Source organism: Balaenoptera borealis (assembly GCF_965194805.1).
Source record: "Balaenoptera borealis genome assembly, chromosome: 12".
NCBI lineage: Eukaryota > Metazoa > Chordata > Mammalia > Artiodactyla > Balaenopteridae > Balaenoptera > Balaenoptera borealis.
This window is the reverse complement of record NC_138869.1, coordinates 81943095-81964766: the sequence shown is the minus strand read 5'-3', so window position 1 is coordinate 81964766 and position 21672 is coordinate 81943095. Positions and strand designations below refer to the sequence as shown.

Genomic DNA, 21672 nt, shown 5'->3' with positions numbered 1-21672 from the left:
TTCTACTTAAAGATAATGAGTGGACCTGAATCTTCTTTCATACTTCCAATTCTGAGCCTGATTCTTATTTTTATCTTAAATATTAAAATCTTCATGACCAAAGCTTCCAAGCGACATTTTCCTCCAGGACCCAGACCTTTAACAATTATTGGAAATCTGCACATCCTTAATCTGAAGAGGCCATATCAAACCATGCTGGAGGTAAACAAATAAATAATTTTTCATTTAATTCATGTTTATAATTTCCTAAATCATTTTTACCCTTGTGGGTTTATTAGCATGTATGTATTTAAAACTGCTTCATATACAGTATGTATAATGAGGTAATTAGATAAGATTCAAAATTAATAGAGCTGCTTTAAATTTAATTTTTACTTTTTAAAATTTGTATATATAAAATACTAGTAAATCTATTTCTATTATTTAAAGTGGTATTTTTATCTTAACGTATTTATGACTTGCGAACTTTATCTCAACTACTTCAATCTACATATTTCATATATACCCTACTATGAAGGAACTGAGCTGTGATCATAGTCTTACTCTAGAAATTTTTAGTTAAACTCAAAACAGTGTGTTCAAAAGTCACAACTGATAGCATGGCCCCAGAAACTGAGACCCAGAATTTAATTTTGAGCTTGCCATTAATTAGCTGTGTGAATTTATGTAAAAAGTTGGTCTCTGTTTTCTTATCTGTAAAATGAAAGGGCTAGACAACGTACTAGACCAATTTTTCTCCAATTTCCACTTCAAAGATTTTAGAGTTCCTGACTGTGGGGTAAGATGGAAGGAAGGAAGGAAGGGAAGAAGGGAAGAGGGAGGGGGAGCAGAAATTTATAGTTGGGATTTGGCTGTAAATTTCAATTTTTAAGTTCTAAAGGGCAGATACTTTAAATTGAGTTCTGCTATATTCTATAACTTCCTAGTTTGAAAAGCCTAGCAGGAGATATACTGAAGAGAAGACCAGTACTTTACTTCAATGGGCAACATAATAATAATAACATTTCATATTTGTATTGTAGTTTTTATTTTACAAAGGGCTGCTAGGATTCCACTTACTTCTCACAGCCACCCTAGGAGGAAAACAGGGATGATATTTTTATCTCAATTTTACATATAAGTGTGACTCAAAGCGATTGACTTATTTAGTAACTAAAAAACCAGGACTTGAGTTTTCTGATCTTCTGAAACTACTTTATGGCTTTTTCTCCTACATTCAAAAGTCACAAAACACAAAGGTTAATTCCTCAGAAGAACACTTTCTTTCAATAGTGTCCTTCATCTAATTCCATATGCCCCAATCACGTGTGTTTGTTTCCTCAATATTCCTGTCCTTTGCTTATATATTAACCAGCCTAATCTCTTTACTACTTAGTCTTTCATTTTTTTTTTCTCATTCCCATCTCTGTACTATTGTTCTGTGCTAATTTCACCTATGAAATGTGTTCTCCCCACTTCTCCCTAAGCTCTGTCTACCATTTTTCTTCTTTAAAATTTACCTCTCGGGACTTCCCTGGTGGCACAGTGGTTAAGAATCCGCCTGCCAATGCAGGGGACACGGGTTCGAGCCCTGGTCCGGGAAGATCCCACATGCTGCGGAGCAGCTAAGCCCGTGCACCACAAATACTGAGCCCACTCGCCCTAGAACCCAAGTGCCACAACTACTGAAGCCTGCGCGCCTAGAGCCCATGCTCCACAAGAGAAGCCACCACAATGAGAAGCCCTCGCACCGCAACGAAGAGTAGCCCCTGTTCGCCGCAACTAGAGAAAGCCCGCGCGCAGCAGCGAAGACCCAAGACAGCCAAAAAGTAAATAAATTTAAAAAATAAATTTTAAAAAAAGAGGACTTGATCTTTTTTTAAAAAATGTACACTTTCTGGAACATTCTGAGTACTAGAGACGTGACGAGTCTGCCTGGTTAAGAGATCTGATCATTCTCCCATCACAGATTACTGCATCAAGTATCTTACAATGCAGGGATTGTGAATCACACCAGTAAATAGTTCATTATACGGCTTTAGTAGATTCTTACCATCTTTGTCATCTTTCACCTGTTCCACTAGTTATGCACGGAATGTGGATAAGCCATGAGTGAGCAAGGGGTGCTCAGAGGAATCCACTTAGGAAATTGAATTTTAACAAAAGAGGACTGTCAGTTATTACAAAAATTATAAAGCACTAAATGAAACCTTAGTATTTATTCTGAGCCATGTCAATGCACAATAGTGCTGCAATTCAATTTTTTACATTTGCAAGTGAAGTTGCTATCTTCTAGAATGTAAGAAAAAGGAGCCTTGTCAATTCCCATTTTTCAATAATACCACAGACAATCGACCATATTATTTCACTTTGGACTCTGCTAGCATAAAACCGCAGGTTTACTCTAAATACACGTGCTAGAGAACACTAGGTCAGACAACTATGACGACTAATTAAAAAAAGTTGTTTTTAATTTATTTGGTTGCGTTGCGTCCTCGTTGCTGCGTGCAGGCTTTCTCTAATTGCGGTGAGCGGGGGCTACTCTTCATTGTGATGCTCGGGCTTCTCATTGCGGTGGCTTCTCTTGGGCGCGAGGGCTTCAATAGTTGTGGCACACGGGCTCAGCCATTGTGGCTCCTGGGCTCTAGAGAGCAGGCTCAGTAGTTGTGGCGCAGGGGCTTAGTTGCTTCGCGGCACGTGGGATCTTCCCAGACCAGGGCTTGAACCTGTGTCCCCCGCATTGGCGGGCGGATTCTTAACCACTGCGCCACCAGGGATGTCCCTAGGATGACTAAATTTAAGCATGGTCTTTTATCTCTGGTATTTATTAAGTCATCTGGGGTGGGGGCGGTTAGGAACCCCTTTGTGAATCTGACCAAAAACATAAAGCGTGTCTCTCAGAAAATGAATACACTCACAAACACACTAAATTTAGCAAACAGTGAACTTTTTAATGGTATGGGAATATTGGATTTAAGTGGTACTGCTCTGTGAGACCTATGGACAGTCAGCCTTTTAAAAATTTAAAACAGAATTATTCTGATCCTACAAGGAAATGTTAGTAGTAAATTTAGTATACTACATTGAACCAGAATAGTTTGACCTGGAATCACCTGGGATTTTGCAAGCAAAACACTTAGATTGATAGCTCTGACTATAAAGACAAATTTTTTTTATGTCTCATCTAACCTCTAAGTACATATATCTATGACCACAGGTATAATATGCAAAATACTCTGGATACATAGAACTTATTTTAAGTCATATAAATATTAATTGTAAGTTACTAAATTCCAATAAATGAAATCCTCTTGTCTAGTCTGGTCTGCCACTGTTAGTTGAGGTAAAATCTAAGTCTATATGAGATGCTATTTCTATAATGCTTTCAGAAACAGTGGTATCATTTCCAATATCCCAAGCATTACATATGTATATTTAATTTACTCTGTTGTTTTTTATTTTTAGCTTTTCAATATGTTTCCTGTTTTGGGATTCCTCCTAAAAAGTTATAAGTACTCAGGAATAGAGATGAATTATTTTCCTTGATAAGGATGACTTTCCTCGATTACCATTATAAATTTGGCAAAAATGATCCAAGAAGTTTCACTGATTCCTTTCTGGTGAGACAGCAGGAAACAACAGCATTTTCTTCTGAGGTTACCTTAGCCTATTGTTTATTATTTGATTTAATTAATAGCATCTGGAGGAAAAATACTCCTTTCAGAGAAGAAAGATAACTAGACTCAAGTTAATAATGACAGATTTGTACACTACAAAAATGCTATTTATTACATTTTGCATTCTTAAATATTTTCCACCTCTGTTTATGTCACTCTCTGAAAAAACCAAGATATACAGAAGATCTCAGATATGTTAGCTTTTAGAATTAATATTCTTTTTTCTTTACAACCTTGAAAAATATGTTTCAATTGACAAACTCGAGAGATAATTTAAGTTTTTTTTTTTTAAGAAACAGTGCCAGGAATATTCCAATCACTCAATTAAAAACTTATTCCCAGTTTTCCTAAATGAGAAACAGACCTTCCCATTTTTTAGAATTATGTATCATTATTAGCATCTGGGATGGGCTTTATCCTAAAATTCTGCACAACATTGTCATAAAATAAAATTCCACTCGATTGAGGGAAGAATGTAACACTTTGTTTTTTCAATTCACTTGAGGTTATTTGTGATGGTTGCCCAGGATAAAATTATTTCATCACTAATGATTCCTCTTCCTCTTTCAGGAGAAAGATACATCTACTGACTTTTTCAGTGATGACAATTTGGTGGCACTTGTTAGTAATCTGCTTGCAGCAGGTACAGCGACCACGGCCTCCACGCTGCGCTGGGGGATTCTGCTCATGACGCGATATCCTAAGACCCAGAGTAAGTCTTCTAAAATTCAGAGCATTGTCTGAAGGAGAGGAAGCAGAAACTCTTGGACTGGACAATGCAGAATTCTAGAGTTTCCCTGATACCTTTATTTGTACCCTTGAGGATAGTTTGTACCTTTAGTCTCCTTGTGATATAAGAAAGTAGATTTTCCCCTCTAAGCAACCTGAGATGGTCTGAAGGCATCACTACATGCAGGTCCCCAGAGGAGCCCTAGGAATAGAGGCCTGGAGGTGGAAGCAGTGGGGGGAAAAGATGAGTCAGAACTCAGAGAGCACTTGGGCTTGACTTTCACATTTAAAGAAAATGGAGAGACTGTTTCAATACCCGCCTCCCACCGCAGACTGTAACCATGCTCTGTTTTATCCAGAAAAGGTCCATGATGAGATCGCCAAAGTCGTGGGTGCCTCGAATGGCACACAGAACTCAAATGCCTTACGCAGACGCTGTCATTCACGAAGCACAGAGATTTGCTGATATCCTGCCCGCAAGCTTACCCTGTGCAACCACCACAAATATTATATTTAAAAATTACTATATTCCAAAGGTAAGGGTTTAAGAAGATGGGTGAGGGGAAAGGGAAAGAACATCAAAATGCTGCTCAAAATCACAGAGGCGCTGAGATGAACTGGTGCGAGCTAGGTAGAGTGTTGTGTTAGAAAGAGCCTTGGAGTTGTAGGGCATCTAACTGACCCCGTGCTACTGCTGTTAGGTCCTTTCGTTTCCCTGAGCCCCAGTCTTCTCTTTCATGGAATGGAAATAATCTAGCACAACTACGAGGAGAAAGTCCATGTATGATGACCAGGCACATAAATGAATGAATGGATGAATGGATGACTATTATTTAACAAAACACTTAAAAGCAGTTGATTGCTTTTTGTCACTTGAAAACTATACCAGTTCCTGTGATAAAACAGCTAACCACAATGATAGTATGGCAAAACTTTCTTCAAGAGGAAACTGTGATTCACCAAGCTGAAGCAGTGAACATTGCCCTTGATTTCAAGGCAAACTTTTGTTTTTATTATTATCTTGGTGTAGTTTTAGTTTTCAGAATACTCTTTCCTATATCACAATTAAAACTACTTTTGTTGACAGCCCTACATTGTTTCAGAGTATGTGGCAAGCTTTGGAAGTGGGGTAGCTTATTTTGGAGGATTTGTTTTGATGGGCTTGTTAAATTTAGTTTGTCCACCGTCACTGTCCCTGGAGATAAAAGATCAAACTTTAACAGAGCCCCCAAACCCACCAGGAAGGCTCAGAGTCACCAAATGAGGACTATTTAACTGCCATCATATGAATTTAGCAACTGGAATTTATCAAAAGTTAAATAACATGCTGTTATCACATAGCAGATACCTGACTAAGAATTTATTCCCAGTTCTGAATCCGAAGCTTGTGTTTTTTAGAAGGTACCGAATGAAAATTTGGTTGAGTACATGACTACTTCACACTCAATCCTAAGCCCCACCTCCCCCTTCTCCACTTCCTATTCCTTCTAGAACACACTGCTTCACAAAAATTGCCAACCAAGGTCACCATACATCTTAAAGAGCCACTTTTTTTAGGAAGAAGTTTCATCTCTGTCACTAATAACACTTTTATCTCTAGGGCACTGAGGTCATCCCTGACCTCTGTGCTTTGGGATCAAACACAGTAGGAAAAACCAAAAACATTTAACCCTAAACATTTCATTTCCTTAACTCTACCGGGAAGCTTATCAAGAAGGAAGCTTTCATGCCCTTTTCAGCAGGTAAGGCATCTTACTTGAGAAAGGTGATTTGAAAAAACTGGAGAGATTTGGCTTTGTCTTAAGCCAGTGCTAAGGTTTTATATCTTTCCATGTGGCACTAAACTTCAGAAATATGGAAGAGTCCTCCCCCGGCTTTCAATTGGCTGTAGGACTTTAAGCACTGGAAGGACATTTTCTTAGGGAATCCTTGAAGATTCCTTGTGGGTGAGGCTAGGGCAGAGCCTCAGGAATTTGAAGAGAAAGTCAAGCAGGGCAACAATGGGCAAACCCACTTCACTCCAACCAGAGAAGCTTTAATTGTGTAAATACCAGTGTTTCTCTTAGGATTTCTTGAAGAAAGCAAAGTGGGGAAAAGAAAAGAGCTTTACATTAAATTTGAAATCCATGAACTAAATGAACTTACTCTATAATTGTCTGGATTTCTAAGAACCTGAAATGAGTTCTCCATTTCCAGAAAAGAGTCTTAGCAAAACTTCACCATAAGCAGTTTGTCATCTTTGCACTTGTACAAACAATGGCTTAGCATCACTCCAGATTCCCATTCAGTGATGGGTAAACAGCAGCCACCCAAAAAATAGACTTTCTTTACCTACTGATAACTAAAGGATGCAGAGAGATACAAAGCACAGTCCATTCTCCTAGTTTCTACACACATACACACGTAGGCACAGGGTAATATACAAAAAATGTTGCATGCATTCATGACTCCTGCTTTAAAATGAAAAACATAATATCACATCTGGAACAAGAGGTAAAGTAAATGAAAAGTAACATACATGTATTTGCAGTGTTTCGAGCTCAATTTCTCTCAACACTTCCCTGCATTATAGTTTGGGGGGGGGGAAAAGCCACAGAAATATAAACAATGATCTCTGGAGGATACACCAGCTATATCTAACTCCAAACCTTCATTTTACAAGTGAAGAGATACATATTGCTTTCCAGAGCCCTTTATCAGCTCTTGGACTTACTGCTGTTCATCTTTAAAGAAATTATGTTCTCTATGACACCCTGTGAACAGTAATTACTTTGACTTTTGTTCTTGAGCTCTGACTGACACTGTGTTCAGGGCCTCCGTGGTTTCTCACGCACTTGGACCTGGAGCTTCTTTGGACCACAAGGCAGCAGCAGATAGATTTTTGCAGGGTGGCCCCATCCTTAAAGGATTTTGCCCAGCTTACCTCAGGAATTCTAAACATCTCTAGATATATATATATATATTTTTTCTACTTCAGGAAATCTAGGAGTAGGAATACTATTTTTTATCATACACAAACAGAAATATTACTAAAATATAATCCCAAGTGTCACAATAAGAAAAACTATTATAAAATCAATTTTATGCCTGAACTGTGAGAGCTAAATCTCTCCAAACCCTCATGTTTCTCTAGTTGTGTTTGAAGGCGCTCTTTTCCCCAGTTCTATCCTTATCACTTATTATTTACTGCATTAAGGTAGAGATTTTACTTTCTCTTATATAGGGATTAACAGAAACAGCTTTGATTCGAAATCAGGAAATCTGAGTTTGAATTCCAACCCTTTCAGTCCCCCATTTTTATGACTTTATGACTACATGTTGGCAGTGGCATACTTAGTGAATGTGACACCAGTAGCAGATAATTTTTAACACCAATATGAGAAAATAATATTCAATAATAATCATAAACTAAAACAATAACTTTGATCCTTCTGTGAGTCTGATATAATAATTATGTATGTAAACTACTGTCAAATAACTAATAAACTTTAATAAAACTGAAATGTCTGCAAAAGAAACAGAACTACTAAATTATACAATTCATGGGATATTTTATTTTCTTGATTCATTCTTTAGTTATAAAACGATGAATAAATAATAAATTTCATGTCAATTATCCAAATGCAATAAAACCGTTCATGTGTGAACTAAAATTGCGCTTATTGAACAAAAAATATTACATTTTGCTGTTTCCCTATTTAAAATTTTATACATGCCACATATAATGTCAGAATTGAAGTAACTCGAGTTCTTTTTCTAAATCACTACAACCACTGGGTTACAGTTTATATTGAATCTACTCTCTTTTTTTAAAAGAGTTTTTTTTTTTTTTTAATTTATTTATTTATTTGGTTGAGCTGGGTCCTAGTTGCGGCAGGTAGGCTCCTTAGTTGTGGCATGCAAACTCTTAGTTGCTGCATGCGAACTCTTAGTTGCAGCATGCATGTGGGATCTAGTTCCCTGACCAGAGATTGAACCCAGGCCCCCTGCATTGGGAGCACGGAGTCTTAATCACTGCGCCACCAAGGAAGTCCCTGAATCTACTCTTAAAATGCAGGAATATATAGGGGTTGGAGACACAAAGTGCATTCCAAGTGAGTAAGAAAGGTTCTGAACTCTTAGGAATTTACTCTCTAAATGAATGCATGTAACTGATTCTGTGTGTGTGTGTGTGTGTGTGTGTGTGTGTGTGTGTGTGACAGAGAGAGAGAGAGAGAGAGAGAGAGAGAGAGAGAGAGTGAGAGGGAGAGAGAGATTGACTTGCGGGGCAACACTGAGAGTTGTTTAAATTATCTTCCACATAGAAAAAAAATAATAAAGGAAAATGAAAATGTGCTCATTGGAGGCTTACCTCTCTATTATTAAAGTTCAAACAGTAATCACAGGAATTTTTTAGAATTTAGTTCAACAATAGAGTTTTTTCAGAGACAAGTATTTTATTACTAAGTCCATGGTGATGATAAAAAGCAGACAGGCTTTTAGTCCAGCATTATTTTTTTTTAATCTCTGAAGATGTTGTACTGCTTATTTTTCATTCTTGGGGCAAACCCTGCCCATTGCCTAAATATAACCCTGCCACTGAATATAGGTCACAGAACCTCCTTTCTTCTACTCCCGTATTTTGATCTAATATCATTTCACTTGTAAGTTTGCACATTTTCCCATCCAGTTATGTTGGGATGGAAAGACTGTAAACCCTGAACCTATAACCTCAGAAATCTGGGTCAATATTGAGGCTGGCTTGGGAAGTCCATAGGCTTGCACAGGGTTTCTCTCTGAAACATGGACATCAGTGGTCAGAGAATCCTTACACAAGGTGACTGTGTTCACAAGCCCTCCCCTTCAAGTTCTTTTGATTTGGTAAAAATTACCTGGTGCTCCGTATACCTCGTACCTCCCCCGTATACCTCCCTGTCCCTCTCCCAAGTAAGTTGAATTCCGGTTATTCAATTGTACTCGCTTTTCCATGGACCTAGCAGGCTTTCAAAATAAGCTCAAAGTCACAAGATTTTTTAGAAGTAAGACATGGGCCTAAGGATGATCCAACAGGCACACAAACCAGCTTTAACACTCATGGTTCCAAGCCTGGGGCAGGTTGTCCAACAAACCAGCCTTAAGATTAGGCTTGTGCACTAATCAACCTCAGTGATCACTGGGTAATACTAGGTGAACCCTTACTTTTCTCTCAGTAAGGTAGCACTAGTCCATTACATAGCATATTGGGTGCCAACAGTCAGGGCTGAACTATGCCAAAGCATATTTCACCCCATGAAGAAACTACTTGCAGTGCTGCATTCTGGATGTTTTTAAGAAATAATTATAACGTGATTTTCTCCAAAAAAGAATTCTGTGACTGGACCTTCCAGAATTCTGTGACTGGGTCTTCTAGTTTCTAACTTCTAGTTTCTAACAGAAAAACAGTCTTAGTAAAAACCACTGGTTTGGGTTTGATATGGTTTCTTGTGTTGTATGCCTTTTGCTCTTAAAAACAAACAACCAAAAAAACTAAAGCTGGTTAAGATAAAAATTAAAATAGACAATAACAACAATAGTAACAGTAATAATAATTTTGAGTATTTATTGTATATGAGGCACTGTTCTAAGTAGTTTAAACTTACTCCTAGAAAAAAATCCTGAGGCTGATACTACCAGGTTGTAGAACTTGAATCTACAACCTCTGGAGCAACTAGCCTGGGAAGGCAAACCACAGTCTCTGCTGCAATCAGCCCAGAAAGACCAGGACTTACTTGGTCAATGACTGCCAGCTTCCCTATTTTTCTTTTTTCTTTTTTTTTGCACCCTTCCAACTCAGGACCTACCAGAGAGAGCCCTAAACCATTATATAAGAAGCCCCTCTTGATAGCCCACCTCTAGCTTTCCCATGTTAGTAGCTTCCAATCAGAGCATACATGAAACCCCTCCTTTCTTCACTGTTGTCAAACAAAAATTGTACTAGACTGAGTTAAAGACGCAAGGAAGACTTTATTCAAGTCTGTTGCAATAGGGGAGAGAGACTGAACTCAACTCCTTTGAAACAAAAGGTGGGACAGCTTTTAAGAACTGGGGTGAGCTAGTGGAGAAGTACTAGAGGACCTTAGGGGGGAGGTTGGTCAAAGCCATTAAGCCATCTGTGTTTGCTAACTAAGGCTTATGAAGTTGGGCTCTGACACCCTCTTGCAGAGACTGGGAGTCAGGGGCCCCCATCTTTCTAGATTACATTTCAAAGGGATGGCTTCCAGATCCTTGAGAAAGAAGGTCCTGTTCCTGGGTTGGCAAGACGTTGGGGGATTTATATCTCAAAGGGGCAGAGAAAGAAATTTACAATTGCAAGTTTTCTCAAGTAATGCTCTAAGGAGCTCAGGAGCTATAGTCAGGAAGAAACCTAAGGTTTAGTTGAGCTGAGAATAAAGTTAAGATCATCTTGGTCACTATAAAACTTTCCCACTGCCCCGCCTGCCTTTGCTCCCTTGCCTAGTGCAAGTGATGCTGCAAGCTCTGAATAAACAGCCTCTGTTTGTCCTATTTTTGTGAAGCCTGCAGCCTCCTAAAAGTAGTCATTCTCTCTTATACTTAGAAATCTGAGTTTGAATTTAAATTTATTCCTTGCTTTAAAGCTAACCAAGTCTTATGTTTTGTTAACTATTAGTTACATTGTGCCTAATAAATGATTATAATTCCTTATTCTTTCCGAAGTAAATTGGACTGTTTCTTATCTTCATCTACAGAAGAAAAGTTACAAAGATTTGCCCTCCCTAATGAAATAGCAAAGTACTGACCAGAGTTATAAGGATGTCAGGGTGTTCAAGAGTCACAGCCTGCTTTCTTATCTGAATCAGTTGATTCAAATTCAGGCTCTACCTTTTTCCCCACCCCCTGGTAATTCGTTACAAGTGGCTGGCAAGTCTCGACTCAGCCTGCAAGTGTTGTAATAGGGCTTTCTTTAATGACTTCCTGTCCTCTTCCCTTAAGGGGATCTTTAAGTAAGTATTGTTTCACATTCTTAGACAATAAAAGAACCACATTTCTGGCATAGTTTGAACTCCAATAACCAATCAATCTTTCATTAGGAAAACTTTAGAATAATAAGGCTCTTTAAAAAAACACTGCGAAGCTTTTTAGAGATCTCTTTGCCAATTCACAAATCAATACGTTTCACTCTTTTGTGATCTCTAAATGTTTTCATAATTCTACAAAGTGTTATTACCATGGCATTGTTTTCCATATAGGAGAAGAAAAACTTTTAAGTTTTTGTAAGTGACAAAGTAGGATACAGAACTAAATATAGCATATATGTCAATGCTTCTCAAACTTTAATGTGAATCACCCAGGGATCTGGCCAAAATGTGAATTCCGATTCAACAGATTTAGAGTGGGGCTTGGAATTCTGCATTTCTTAAAAAACCATTCTTGGAGATGCCCAAGCTTCTGGTTCACAGACCCCACCTTGAATAGCATCAGTATATGTTAGTTTACATAAAGACAATACTCAGATTTTATATACAGTTTATGATCAGAAAAGTGTATGTACATACACATTAAAAAATCAAATAAATAAAACCAGACTGGAAACATACCAATTACTAAAAGAGATATGGGGTCATGGGTGAGTTTTTGTTTTCTTTTATTCCATTTTTCTTTTTCCTCACAAAATAACATTTCCTCAAATTTTTTTGCAATGAATATAACTTTTTCTGTTAACAGAAAGCCTCTTCTCTTTCTCCTTTTTTCTTTCTTTCTTTTTTGTTTTTAAGCAGAAAGGCACATCAAGTGCTGGTGATGACCAACAAGAATAAGATCAGCGAGTCAAATGTAATGACTCTCAAAGGTGATGGAGGCTGTGGACAAAGGTTAAGAGAGGTTGACACTTGCTTGATCCATGGCAGTTATGTGACTATAATATGTGTCTTATGGTCACTTGAGTGGTCAGCTGGCTTCCAAAGTTCTTGCCGTGATTCATCCACATAAGACAATTGTAGATGATCACACTTTTGGTGAGGTGGAGGTAAGACCAAAGAGCCAAGACCCAGTCATTCTCAGAGACTTCTTGGTATTGAGGATGCCCAGGCTTCCCTTCAGATTCACTCCCAGGACACTGTTTGTTTGGTTTCTTTCTGTTTTTTAAATTTATTTATTTATTTATTTATTTTGGCTGCATTGGGTCTTCGTTGCTGTGCGTGGGCTTTTTCTAGTCGCGGTGAGCAGGGGCTACTCTTCGGTGCAGTGCGTGGGCTTCTCATTGCGGTGGCTTCTCTTGTTGTGGAGCACGGGCTCTAGGCGTGCGGGCTTCAGTAGTTGTGGCACACAGGCTCAGTAGTTGTGGCTCGCGGGCTCTAAAGCACAGGCTCAGTAGCTGTGGTGCATGGGCTTAGCTGCTCCGCAGCATGTGGGATCTTCCCAGACCAGGGCTCGAACCCATGTCCCCTGCATTGGCAGGCAGATTCTTAACCACTGCACCACCAGGGATGCCCCCAGAACACTGTTAATTGGGAAAAGATTCCTCAGCTTCCTCCCACAGCAGGGTTCTGCTTGGATTGGGAAAATCTGTGAAGCAAATTCAGTAGACTTCAACTTATTACTCTTTGCATCGGGGAGACATCTGTTTATAGAACACGTATAAGGACATTATAGGCAGTTAGCAGGGGGGTTAAGTGCTTTAAAAATAATTTTTACTTAAAGGAAAGAAAATTAACCCAAATGTATTTGGATTAAAGGAGTCCAGCTGACTTGAATACTTTTTTGACAGAAAGGAGATGAAATGAAAATTAATTGTGCCTATTCTGCTTTTCTGAGATGACAAGGGCATCAGATTTAAAATCCCAGAGGGCAAACAAACTAACCTGACAGGTCCTAAAGAAAGTACTCCAAGCTCCTACCTGCCAAGGGGAACTAAGCAGTCTGAGAAACCTCTTCAAAGACTGTCAAACATGGTGCACCTTAGGCCTCTTATCACAAGCTGGGGAGGGGGGGGCGCTGTCATTACTAAGGAATCTAAGGAATTTAAATTTATTGATCCATTAAATGTTGGGAAAAGCTAGAAATAAGACTTTTGTTTCAAGAATGCAGAAAAAAGTCCATAAAAACCACTGGTTTGGGTTCTATAAGATTTCTTGTGTTGTATGCCTTCTGCTGCTTTTTATTAAATAAAGCCCTAAAGCCTTGTTAGGATGAAAGTGAACTAAACAATAACGATAATACTAATAATAATAATCGCTCACTTTGAGCATTTATTATATGCCAAGCACTGATCTAAATATCTTTCATCTAACTTAATCCTAGGAAAAACCCTGTAAGATTGATACTATTTATTATCCCTATTTAACAAATAAGGATCCAGAGGCACAGAGAGGTGAAACACTTGCCCAATGTCACACAGTTAGTAAGAGGTGGAGTGGTTGTGAACCCAAGTAGCTCAAGTCCTGAGTTTGCTCCATAGGGAAGGCAACAGAATGTCGCTACTGTTTTTGGTCAACTTTAAAGAGGCTTTTCTTGTCTCTATTCAAAGCTCTATCACATGGGGCATATGTTGACTCACAACAACTGAACTTATTGAGTCAGGTCTGAAATTTGTCTGCCAAGAAGTTTAGCCTCACACTGGAGCCAGGCAGGGTTGTTGGATGAAAAGATCATTCATTTCATGAAGCCTGTATTACCTTTTCTACCTACCAAGCAGTTTTGAGCACAGATGAGCTCAGGTGCTGAATTCCTCTCTCAAGTGAGGATCACACTGGCCTGAGAACTGCTAGTGGTGAATCTCAAGCCCACAGGTCTGGCCAGACTCAGGGACATTAAGGTGATCTTAGTATTTCTCATAACTGACTGAGTCAGAAAACCTAGGCTGCCCTCACTCATCTTTTGACTCCCTAGAAGTAAGTCCTAAAGGCATCCCCAAACTTTTAGGAGGGAGATGATCATATTCTTATCTACTTAGTAAGCATATGCAGTAACTAGCTTTGTGACCTACATAAGCCACATGGCTTCTAGGCCTAGGTTGGCTCAACTGTAAAATAGGGACATATCTTACCTATCTTGCCTGCCAAGAGGCAAGAGGTGGATCAGATGATATTTGAGGGCCTGTCAAGCTCTAAACTGAAAATAAGGGGCAAAGGAGGAAGAGTAAGGGAGGGGGCCCTGTTCAATAGTTTACTCCTCAAAAGCCAGAGTCCCATTTGTTTTGTTAATTCCTGCAGTAACCAGATAACTCCTTCAGTTCATCAGTTCATCTCTAGAGGGGGTGCTTTGCTCCTAACACACCTCCAAACCAGGCCCCACTACTAGAGTTAATAAAGATGGTGTTTAATAAAAAATAAATAAACAAAATAAAAATGAGTTGTTTCAATAGCATCAGAATAAATTTTTTTTTCAACTGTATCAGGAGAGATTTTTTTTCAATCCAGTCTCGACTACAAATCTTATTAGTAAGAAGCTTCGAATAAGAATAAGATATACAGTCATTTTATGGCAAACTATATATTTCTATCTACCTTTGGAGCAGATTTATCTGCAGTGTTTCAAACATTAAGATAACTAAAAATTTCATATTAATAGCATTTTTTACTGAACTAAATTAGATACTTGGGGTAAAGCCCTTTGAAATAGCATTTCACCTTAAAAATTCAGTCTTCTGTTTCCTCCCCTTCTTTTCCTAGCTCCTCTCTTTTCTTAACACTTAAAGGTAATTAAAAAATTTTAAAAAAAGAAAGAAAGAAAAGATGTGCACACCAGAAGACAGTAACAAAAAAAGATTTTGTTTACTGGCTGTTTTGTTTTACATTTTATTTTCCCATTTTTTACTTTCTTTTTCAGTTTCAAAACAAGCCTCTCTCCACATATATTCCCACCCCCACCCTTTTGCAGAGAGCAGACTTCAAACTTCACTTCTGCTTTCAGGTCTTAAAGAGAAGGGGAGGGCAGGGAGGCAAAAAAGTGACCGAGAGTTATCTCAAAATAAAAATTAAATACAGATTTTCTTATTTCAAAATCCCCACGTTCTGCCAATTTGAAAATACCTTTCCTCCCCTCTTCTAAGGTTCCCAGACCGTCAGAGTATTTAAGCCACGGTATAAAGGAGGTATCGTGTTGTTTACAGTTCTTCAGTCTGCACTGGGTGCCGTGTGCCTCCCTGAAGCCTCTTAAAAGGTTCTTGCTGTCGGTTAATTTCAGGCTGGAGTTTCCGGAAGAGCACTTTCTTTTCCTAAGGATGAGCGCTCCTTCACCAACTCTTGAACGTTCCTCGGGCTCCTCTTCCCCACTGAATCTCCTCGGGGAGTCAGGTCCTGAGGGACCGTGAAACTGTCCCTCCGCGGCGTGGACACGGGGGTCTCTCTCCCTCTCTGTGCCGAGAGCTCGGGGTTCTCCAGGGGTCCCGGCGCCCCGCAACCGGTTTCACTCCGTGTTGGCGGGGAAAGTGACCGCGGTCATGGAGCGCTCCTCCGTCAGCGTGGTCATGCAGCCCTTCGCCCACGCGACCTGCAGGACTTCTTGTGTCACCTCATAATCCACGACCCGCACGAGGAGGGGTTTGGGTGGGTCCCCCGGAGCTCGGGAGGGAGCGTCTGCACGGCTGCCAGAAATTCGCTTTTCCCGTGGAAAGAGAGGCGAAGGGCAGTCGGGTTCCCGGCCCTGTCCGCCCGCTTTGAAAAGGTCCTCCTCATCGGCCACTTCTTCCCGTGCGGAGTCCCCCTGAGTCCCCAACCACCTCTCCGGGTGCAGAAGAAAGAGCACTTTCTCTCGGACCCAGGAGTCACAGTGCACATTCTCTCCGGCCTCGCGGTGCTCGCGGGCGCCGCCCCGGCTGCTGCTCGCCCCCGCCGCCGAGGGTTCCGGCGCGCCCAGGGCCAGGGGAGCCCCGCGCCCCGCCTCGCGCACAAACGGCCGGGCGCGCCGCACGCTGTGGGGCGAGGCCGCGAGATTCGGAGCCCCGCGGGGACCCGGGGCCCCCATCCCGGGAGGAGGGCCATTCATCCGGTGGGTCTTCCGCCGGTTCTCGCAGCGAACGCCAGCGGAGCTCTGGAAAGCGCAGGACGGCCAGTTGGCCGTGGGCGTGGCCTCCTCGCGCCCCGCCTCCCGGGCCTGGGACTGTCCCCGCTCCCTCCCTTCCGCACCTCCCTCCCTCTCTCGCGGCTTTCGGGCCTTTTAAAGGCGAAAAACCTCACTTGCCCCGCAACCCCACGATCGCCCCTCCTCTTCTTACCTGCGATCCTAGACCTGCGGCCGTGGTCTCATTTCTGAGTCTCTCCCCTTTCTCTTCTCAGTTCTATCCTAGTTTCCAGCCCACCACCGTTTGTCTCTAAACAACAGGAGACACCCTTGCACTGCACACACACCCGCACTGCCCCACGAAATGTCCAACACAGTGTATGCCTTCTTTCCAAGGACTCTCCTTGGAGTGAAGGAACAAGGAAGTTTAAAAAAAAAAAAGTCTGATTTAATCAAGTTCTTCTGATAAAAGTTTCCGTGTCCACTCCGAATCCACCCTCACCATCCTACCAAGATTATCGAATGTAGATCAAAAGCATCTGATTGGGAAAGTTGAGTCCTTTGAGAAAACGCCTGTGTATTGTTTGTTGTTCTTCGTTGGAATGCGGGAATCAGTAAGACAATGGTCACACCGGTCTTCATTTTGGTTTTGGCCATGCTTGTCCAAAGGGGCATTAGTGCCTTTGATCAAACGGAAATAAACAAAACCAAACCGCTACAAGAACTTAAGGAGGGCTTCCCTGATGGCACAGTGGTTAAGAATTTGCCTGCCAGTGCAGGGAACACGGGTTCGAGCCCTGGCCCAGGAAGATCCCACATGCCGCGGAGCAACTAAGTCCGTGCGCCACAACTACTGAGCCTGAGCTCTAGAGCCCACGAGCCACAACTACTGAGCCCACGTGCCACAACTACTGAAGCTTGCACGCCTAGAGCCCGTGCTCCACAACGAGAAGCCACGGCAATGAGAAGCCCGTGCACCGCAACGAAGAGTAGCCCCTGCTCCCGCAACTAGAGAAAGCCCACGCTGAGCAACGAAGACCCAACGCAGCCAATAAATAAATAAATAAATTTATTTTTTTAAAAAAAGAACTTAAGGATTTAAAATTTTGTGTTTGTTTTTAAAATTTCCCCTTTCACTACTCCCCTACCTCCCTCATCCCCCCCCCCCCCCACACACACACCTTTAACCCCAGAAGTTAAAAAAATATATATATATGGATCTCTGGGTAGGCTTTCAGAATCTCTCGTTGCCAGGCCCTCTGACACACTTAACTTTGCCTGAGGGTAATGCGGAAAGCTAGCTAACAGAAAAAAGGGAGCTTAGTTTGTGATTTCCAGTTTGTCCTCGGTTACAGGTCCTTGCTTTATTAGAAAGTGTTCACTTTTCCTGTCTACTTTAGAAAAAAATGACTGCAATGGTGGAAATTTCTGCCCGTACTTTGAAGGACCGAGTAGTATGGTGAAAGATATTTTGGAAAGAGAGGACCTTCTGATGTCTGACAAGTCACTAAAAAAAAAAAAAAGTGTACAAGGGGTGAGAAAACCTGGGTCATACCTGGCTGACTGGATGCCTGACCTTGGGCCAGTTACTGCTAAATTACAATTAACTAAATTTTTCGAGTGTATTAGGCAAGAATTGCTCTAAGCATTCTATATATTTAAACTCATTTATTCTTTTTTTTAAAAAATAAATTTCTTTATTTCTTTTTGGCTGCGTTGGGTCTTCATTGCTGCGCGCAAGCTTTCTTTAGCTGCGGTGAGTGGGGACTACTCTTTGTTGCGGTGCGAGGGCTTCTCATTGCAGTGGCTTCTCTTGTTGTGGAGCACGGGCTCTAGGCATGCGGGCTTCAGTAGTTGTGGCTCTCGGGCTCTAGAGCGCAGGCTCAATAGTTGTGGCACACGGGCTTAGTTGCTCCGAGGCATGTGGGATCTTCCCCGACCAGGGCTCAAACCTGTGTCCCCTGCATTGGCAGGCGGATTCTTAACCACTGCGCCACCAGGGAAGCCCAAACTCATTTATTCTTCACAACAAACTAAGGAAGTAGCTCTATAGTCTCCTTGAGAACTCTGAAGAACAGGGAGGTTAAGATCAAATACCAATAAACAGTGGAGCCAGGATTCTCACAAGTTTAAATGGTTGGTCCTATTTTAAATGACCTTCCTATTTTTAAACCTATGACTTCATGTTCTTTTCTCTTCATTTACTTAACCAGGAATCACTGAGTGTGTGCTAAATGTCAGCTACTGTTCTAGGTGATGGAGGAAAGAAGCTGAATTGCTTGTCCTGTTGGAATTTTCATTCTTTACATCAGTTACATACATCAAATCCTCTGTTCTAACGTAGGAGATAATAAGCTAACTTTAACGCACATGAAAATCAACTGCAGGCTAATGCGCTAAACTACTCTCTAGGATTCTGCTCTTATAGGTTTCGGGGAGGGCTTAGAATGTGGATTTTTAGCAAGACCCTCAGCAATTCTGATGCTAGTGGTGCATGGACAACATTATAAGAAACATTACCAAAGATAATACTCTAGACCATAGATAAACTCTAGGCCGTTTTTTGCTGCTTTCATGTGGCAATAAGAACACTGTGTTTTCCTTCCTTGCAGGAATATTGGGAGAATTCCAATGAAGGTGCCTGTATTCTGAGGGAAGTGTAATGTAAACCACAAGATTTATTGCTTTCAAATTTTCATGCCAGTGGGGGTTGGGTGAGGGATTAGAGTAGGCATGGGGAATGGGGAAAACCTATTTGCTGAGGAGTGAGCCTGATTCATCCACCATAAAGCACCTGCATTTCTAGATGTCAAGAAGTTGTGTATTAATGCATAAAAGAATGTTAAGAGGAAATGCCAAACAATTTAAACGTCAAAGAGATAAAGTCTAAAAAGAACATAAAACAAAGAAATAGGCAGCTTGCCTTCAGGATAGTGGTGTCTGCTATGCTTTAATATCTCACAGTGCATAAAAGCCTGATAAAGGGTGCTGATAAAATGAACCCATTTACTTCCCCTCTGAATTGCCTACTACCAACTCTAATTTAAGGAAAAGAGGCTTTGTCATAAGGATATTAGGAGCTGACAGATTTGTTGGGAAAGTGGGAATACCAGACTTTAAAACAGGTAGAAATCAAAGCTGTTGCCGAGGGAATGAGGAGTTGGTACAACAGGAACAGATTTCTCCGCTGGACAGATGCACTCCAACTCTCTCACTTGTCCCTGTGGCACTTACTCAGGAGTCAAATTCCACTCAGAAGTATCCACCTGGCTCAGTTTATGCAATCTGCTTACCCCTTTACAATACAGGACAGTAAAAGAAAAGGTACAGTCAAAGAAGCCTTTGGGGGATCCCCTTGGCTTCTGTAATGGAAAAGCAAACAGCTGGACTTACCACCTAATAAAACTGTATGATAGGGAAAGGTAACATTCCAAAAAAGAAGTCAGGGTGCTGTTAAGATTTTTTTTAAATTGCACTAATGTCTATCACACTAACTATTATAAACAGAGTGTGGATATGGGAGTGACAGGGTATTCTGGATAAGGCCACATTATGAGCAATGGTGCAATGGTGAATATGGAGGCACGTGTAGAGAATAGTTTTGTCCTTGACATTTCTCTTCTCTCACGTCTAAAACACTCTCCATGATTTTATCCATCCCGTGGCTTCAACTGCAACCTGTACTCTGATGATTCTCCAATTTATATCTCTATTATAGACCATGATGCTTATTTCCAGACTTGTGGTAGATTGTATTATTGTCTCAAATTATTTATTTCCTCATCCTGAAAGAAGATCATACTTCCTGGCTTGTGTACCACATGACTTGCAATGCTCCTTATTCCCATACACTTCTCTACCCCACTGATGTTGACTTTGGCCATGTGACTTGCTTCAGCTTAAACAGGTGTGACGTTGGATGCCATCTGAGCAAAAAGGAAGAGTCATTGCAAGGTTGGCCCTGGGCAGGCCCCAATCAGAGCTACCATCTTTGCTGTGATCTGGGAATGAAGACAGTACATGGGACAGAGCTGACTGGAATCCAACAAAGTTACAGCAGCTGATACATATTCTAAGCAAGAAACAAACTTTTGTTATAGTAAAACAATGAAATTTGAGGGTTGCTTCCTACCACAGTCTAACCTAGTGAAAAATGTTTCTGTTCAATTTTCTACTGGACACCTCTTTTGAATGTCACTTGAGAACTAAAATGTTGCCTGCCATATTAGTAAACAAAGGATGTTGCAGCCATCAAGCCATTACATTACAGCTGTCCAGATTGTGGACCCTGAGGGAACTCAGGATGGAGGCAAAGGGGCTGCCCACTTCAAGCCCATCTAGCCGTCAGCCCCAGCAGTCGCCCCCGACGGTGCACCTAAGGAAACTCAGAATGAGAAAGCATAGGATAACTGCCCCAGATAGCTAACTGGACCCAGATAGCTGGGGTGCATAGCACAGGGATGATTTCAGTGAGCCCAGACTCCTGTATCTTCCCAAACATAGAGAAGCGCTAAACTTAACTTGAGATACCCGATTTTCTTTTATTAACAATAATCTGTTGATATTTCAACTATCTGGTTTTGTTGCAAAAACTCCTATATATCCTGGCTTCCTCCCTCTCACCCCCCGTCCTCTTCGGAGCAGTCTCTCAGTGTTATTTGAGATGCTGTCTCCCACGCTTGAAGTCCTAAGAATGTCCGCCGAATAAAACATAACTCTCAACTTTTATGTTGTGCTTTTCTTTTTTCAGTCAACACACTCTAAACCTAAAATACCTAAAACTGAACTCATTATGTATTCTCTTAAATCAGTCCCCTCTTTCAAGTGTTCCTTATCCCAAGGATTAGCTTGACTACCAATTCTATTGTCTTCCCTTTCCCTCAGCGGCTAGACCCACCCCACATATCTAATATTTAACCGAGTGTTGATGTGTGTGTATGTGTGTATTTCCTCTCTGTCCCTACCTCTCCAATCCCCACAGCTACAAAAATAAAGTCAGACCCTTAAGCATGACATAAAATATCTTCATAATCCTACTATCACTGTTTATAGTTTAATGAATAAATGAAAAAAGAAACAAACAAGCCACCTAAATGAACACAAAGTGCAAGTCTGAGACTAGGGTGAGGTTATTGTGTATAAATAAAATCCAGCCTGATTATGGATAGACCTTGAAAACTATGAGCCTTTTAGAAGAGATTCTAATCATATTTCCTTTGACAACTAAGGTTCTCCGGACCTGAAGAACTCAGACCCTGCAAAGAAAATCTACACTGGACTGAGTCAGGTGACTTTGATGGGCCTTGTTATC

General features: G+C 40.9%; 2 protein-coding genes across 8 annotated transcripts in view; both read right to left on the bottom strand.

Moving 5' to 3' along the window:
• CENPQ (centromere protein Q) overlaps positions 1–21672 on the bottom strand; it is a 138555-nt gene that overhangs the window by 86926 nt on the left and 29957 nt on the right. For 3 of the 7 annotated variants that reach the window (XM_082347653.1, XM_082347651.1, XM_082347656.1), the window contains one exon: positions 8818–12926. The exons of 3 other annotated variants lie outside the window; for them this stretch is intronic. In XM_082347653.1, the coding sequence (XP_082203779.1) occupies positions 12729–12926 (198 nt within the window). In that variant the 3' untranslated portion in view covers positions 8818–12728. Of the gene's footprint in view, positions 1–2783; positions 4602–8817; positions 12927–21672 lie in introns of those variants that run through there. One more of the 7 variants, XM_082347657.1, reaches the window with a different exon arrangement.
• On the bottom strand, positions 15115–17018 carry LOC309607359 (uncharacterized protein C6orf141; the record flags this gene model as incomplete). Its single annotated transcript, XM_082345804.1, has 2 exons — positions 15115–16514; positions 16872–17018. 2 exons carry the CDS (start codon positions 17016–17018, stop codon positions 15768–15770), a joined length of 894 nt encoding a protein of 297 aa, XP_082201930.1. The 3' UTR covers positions 15115–15767.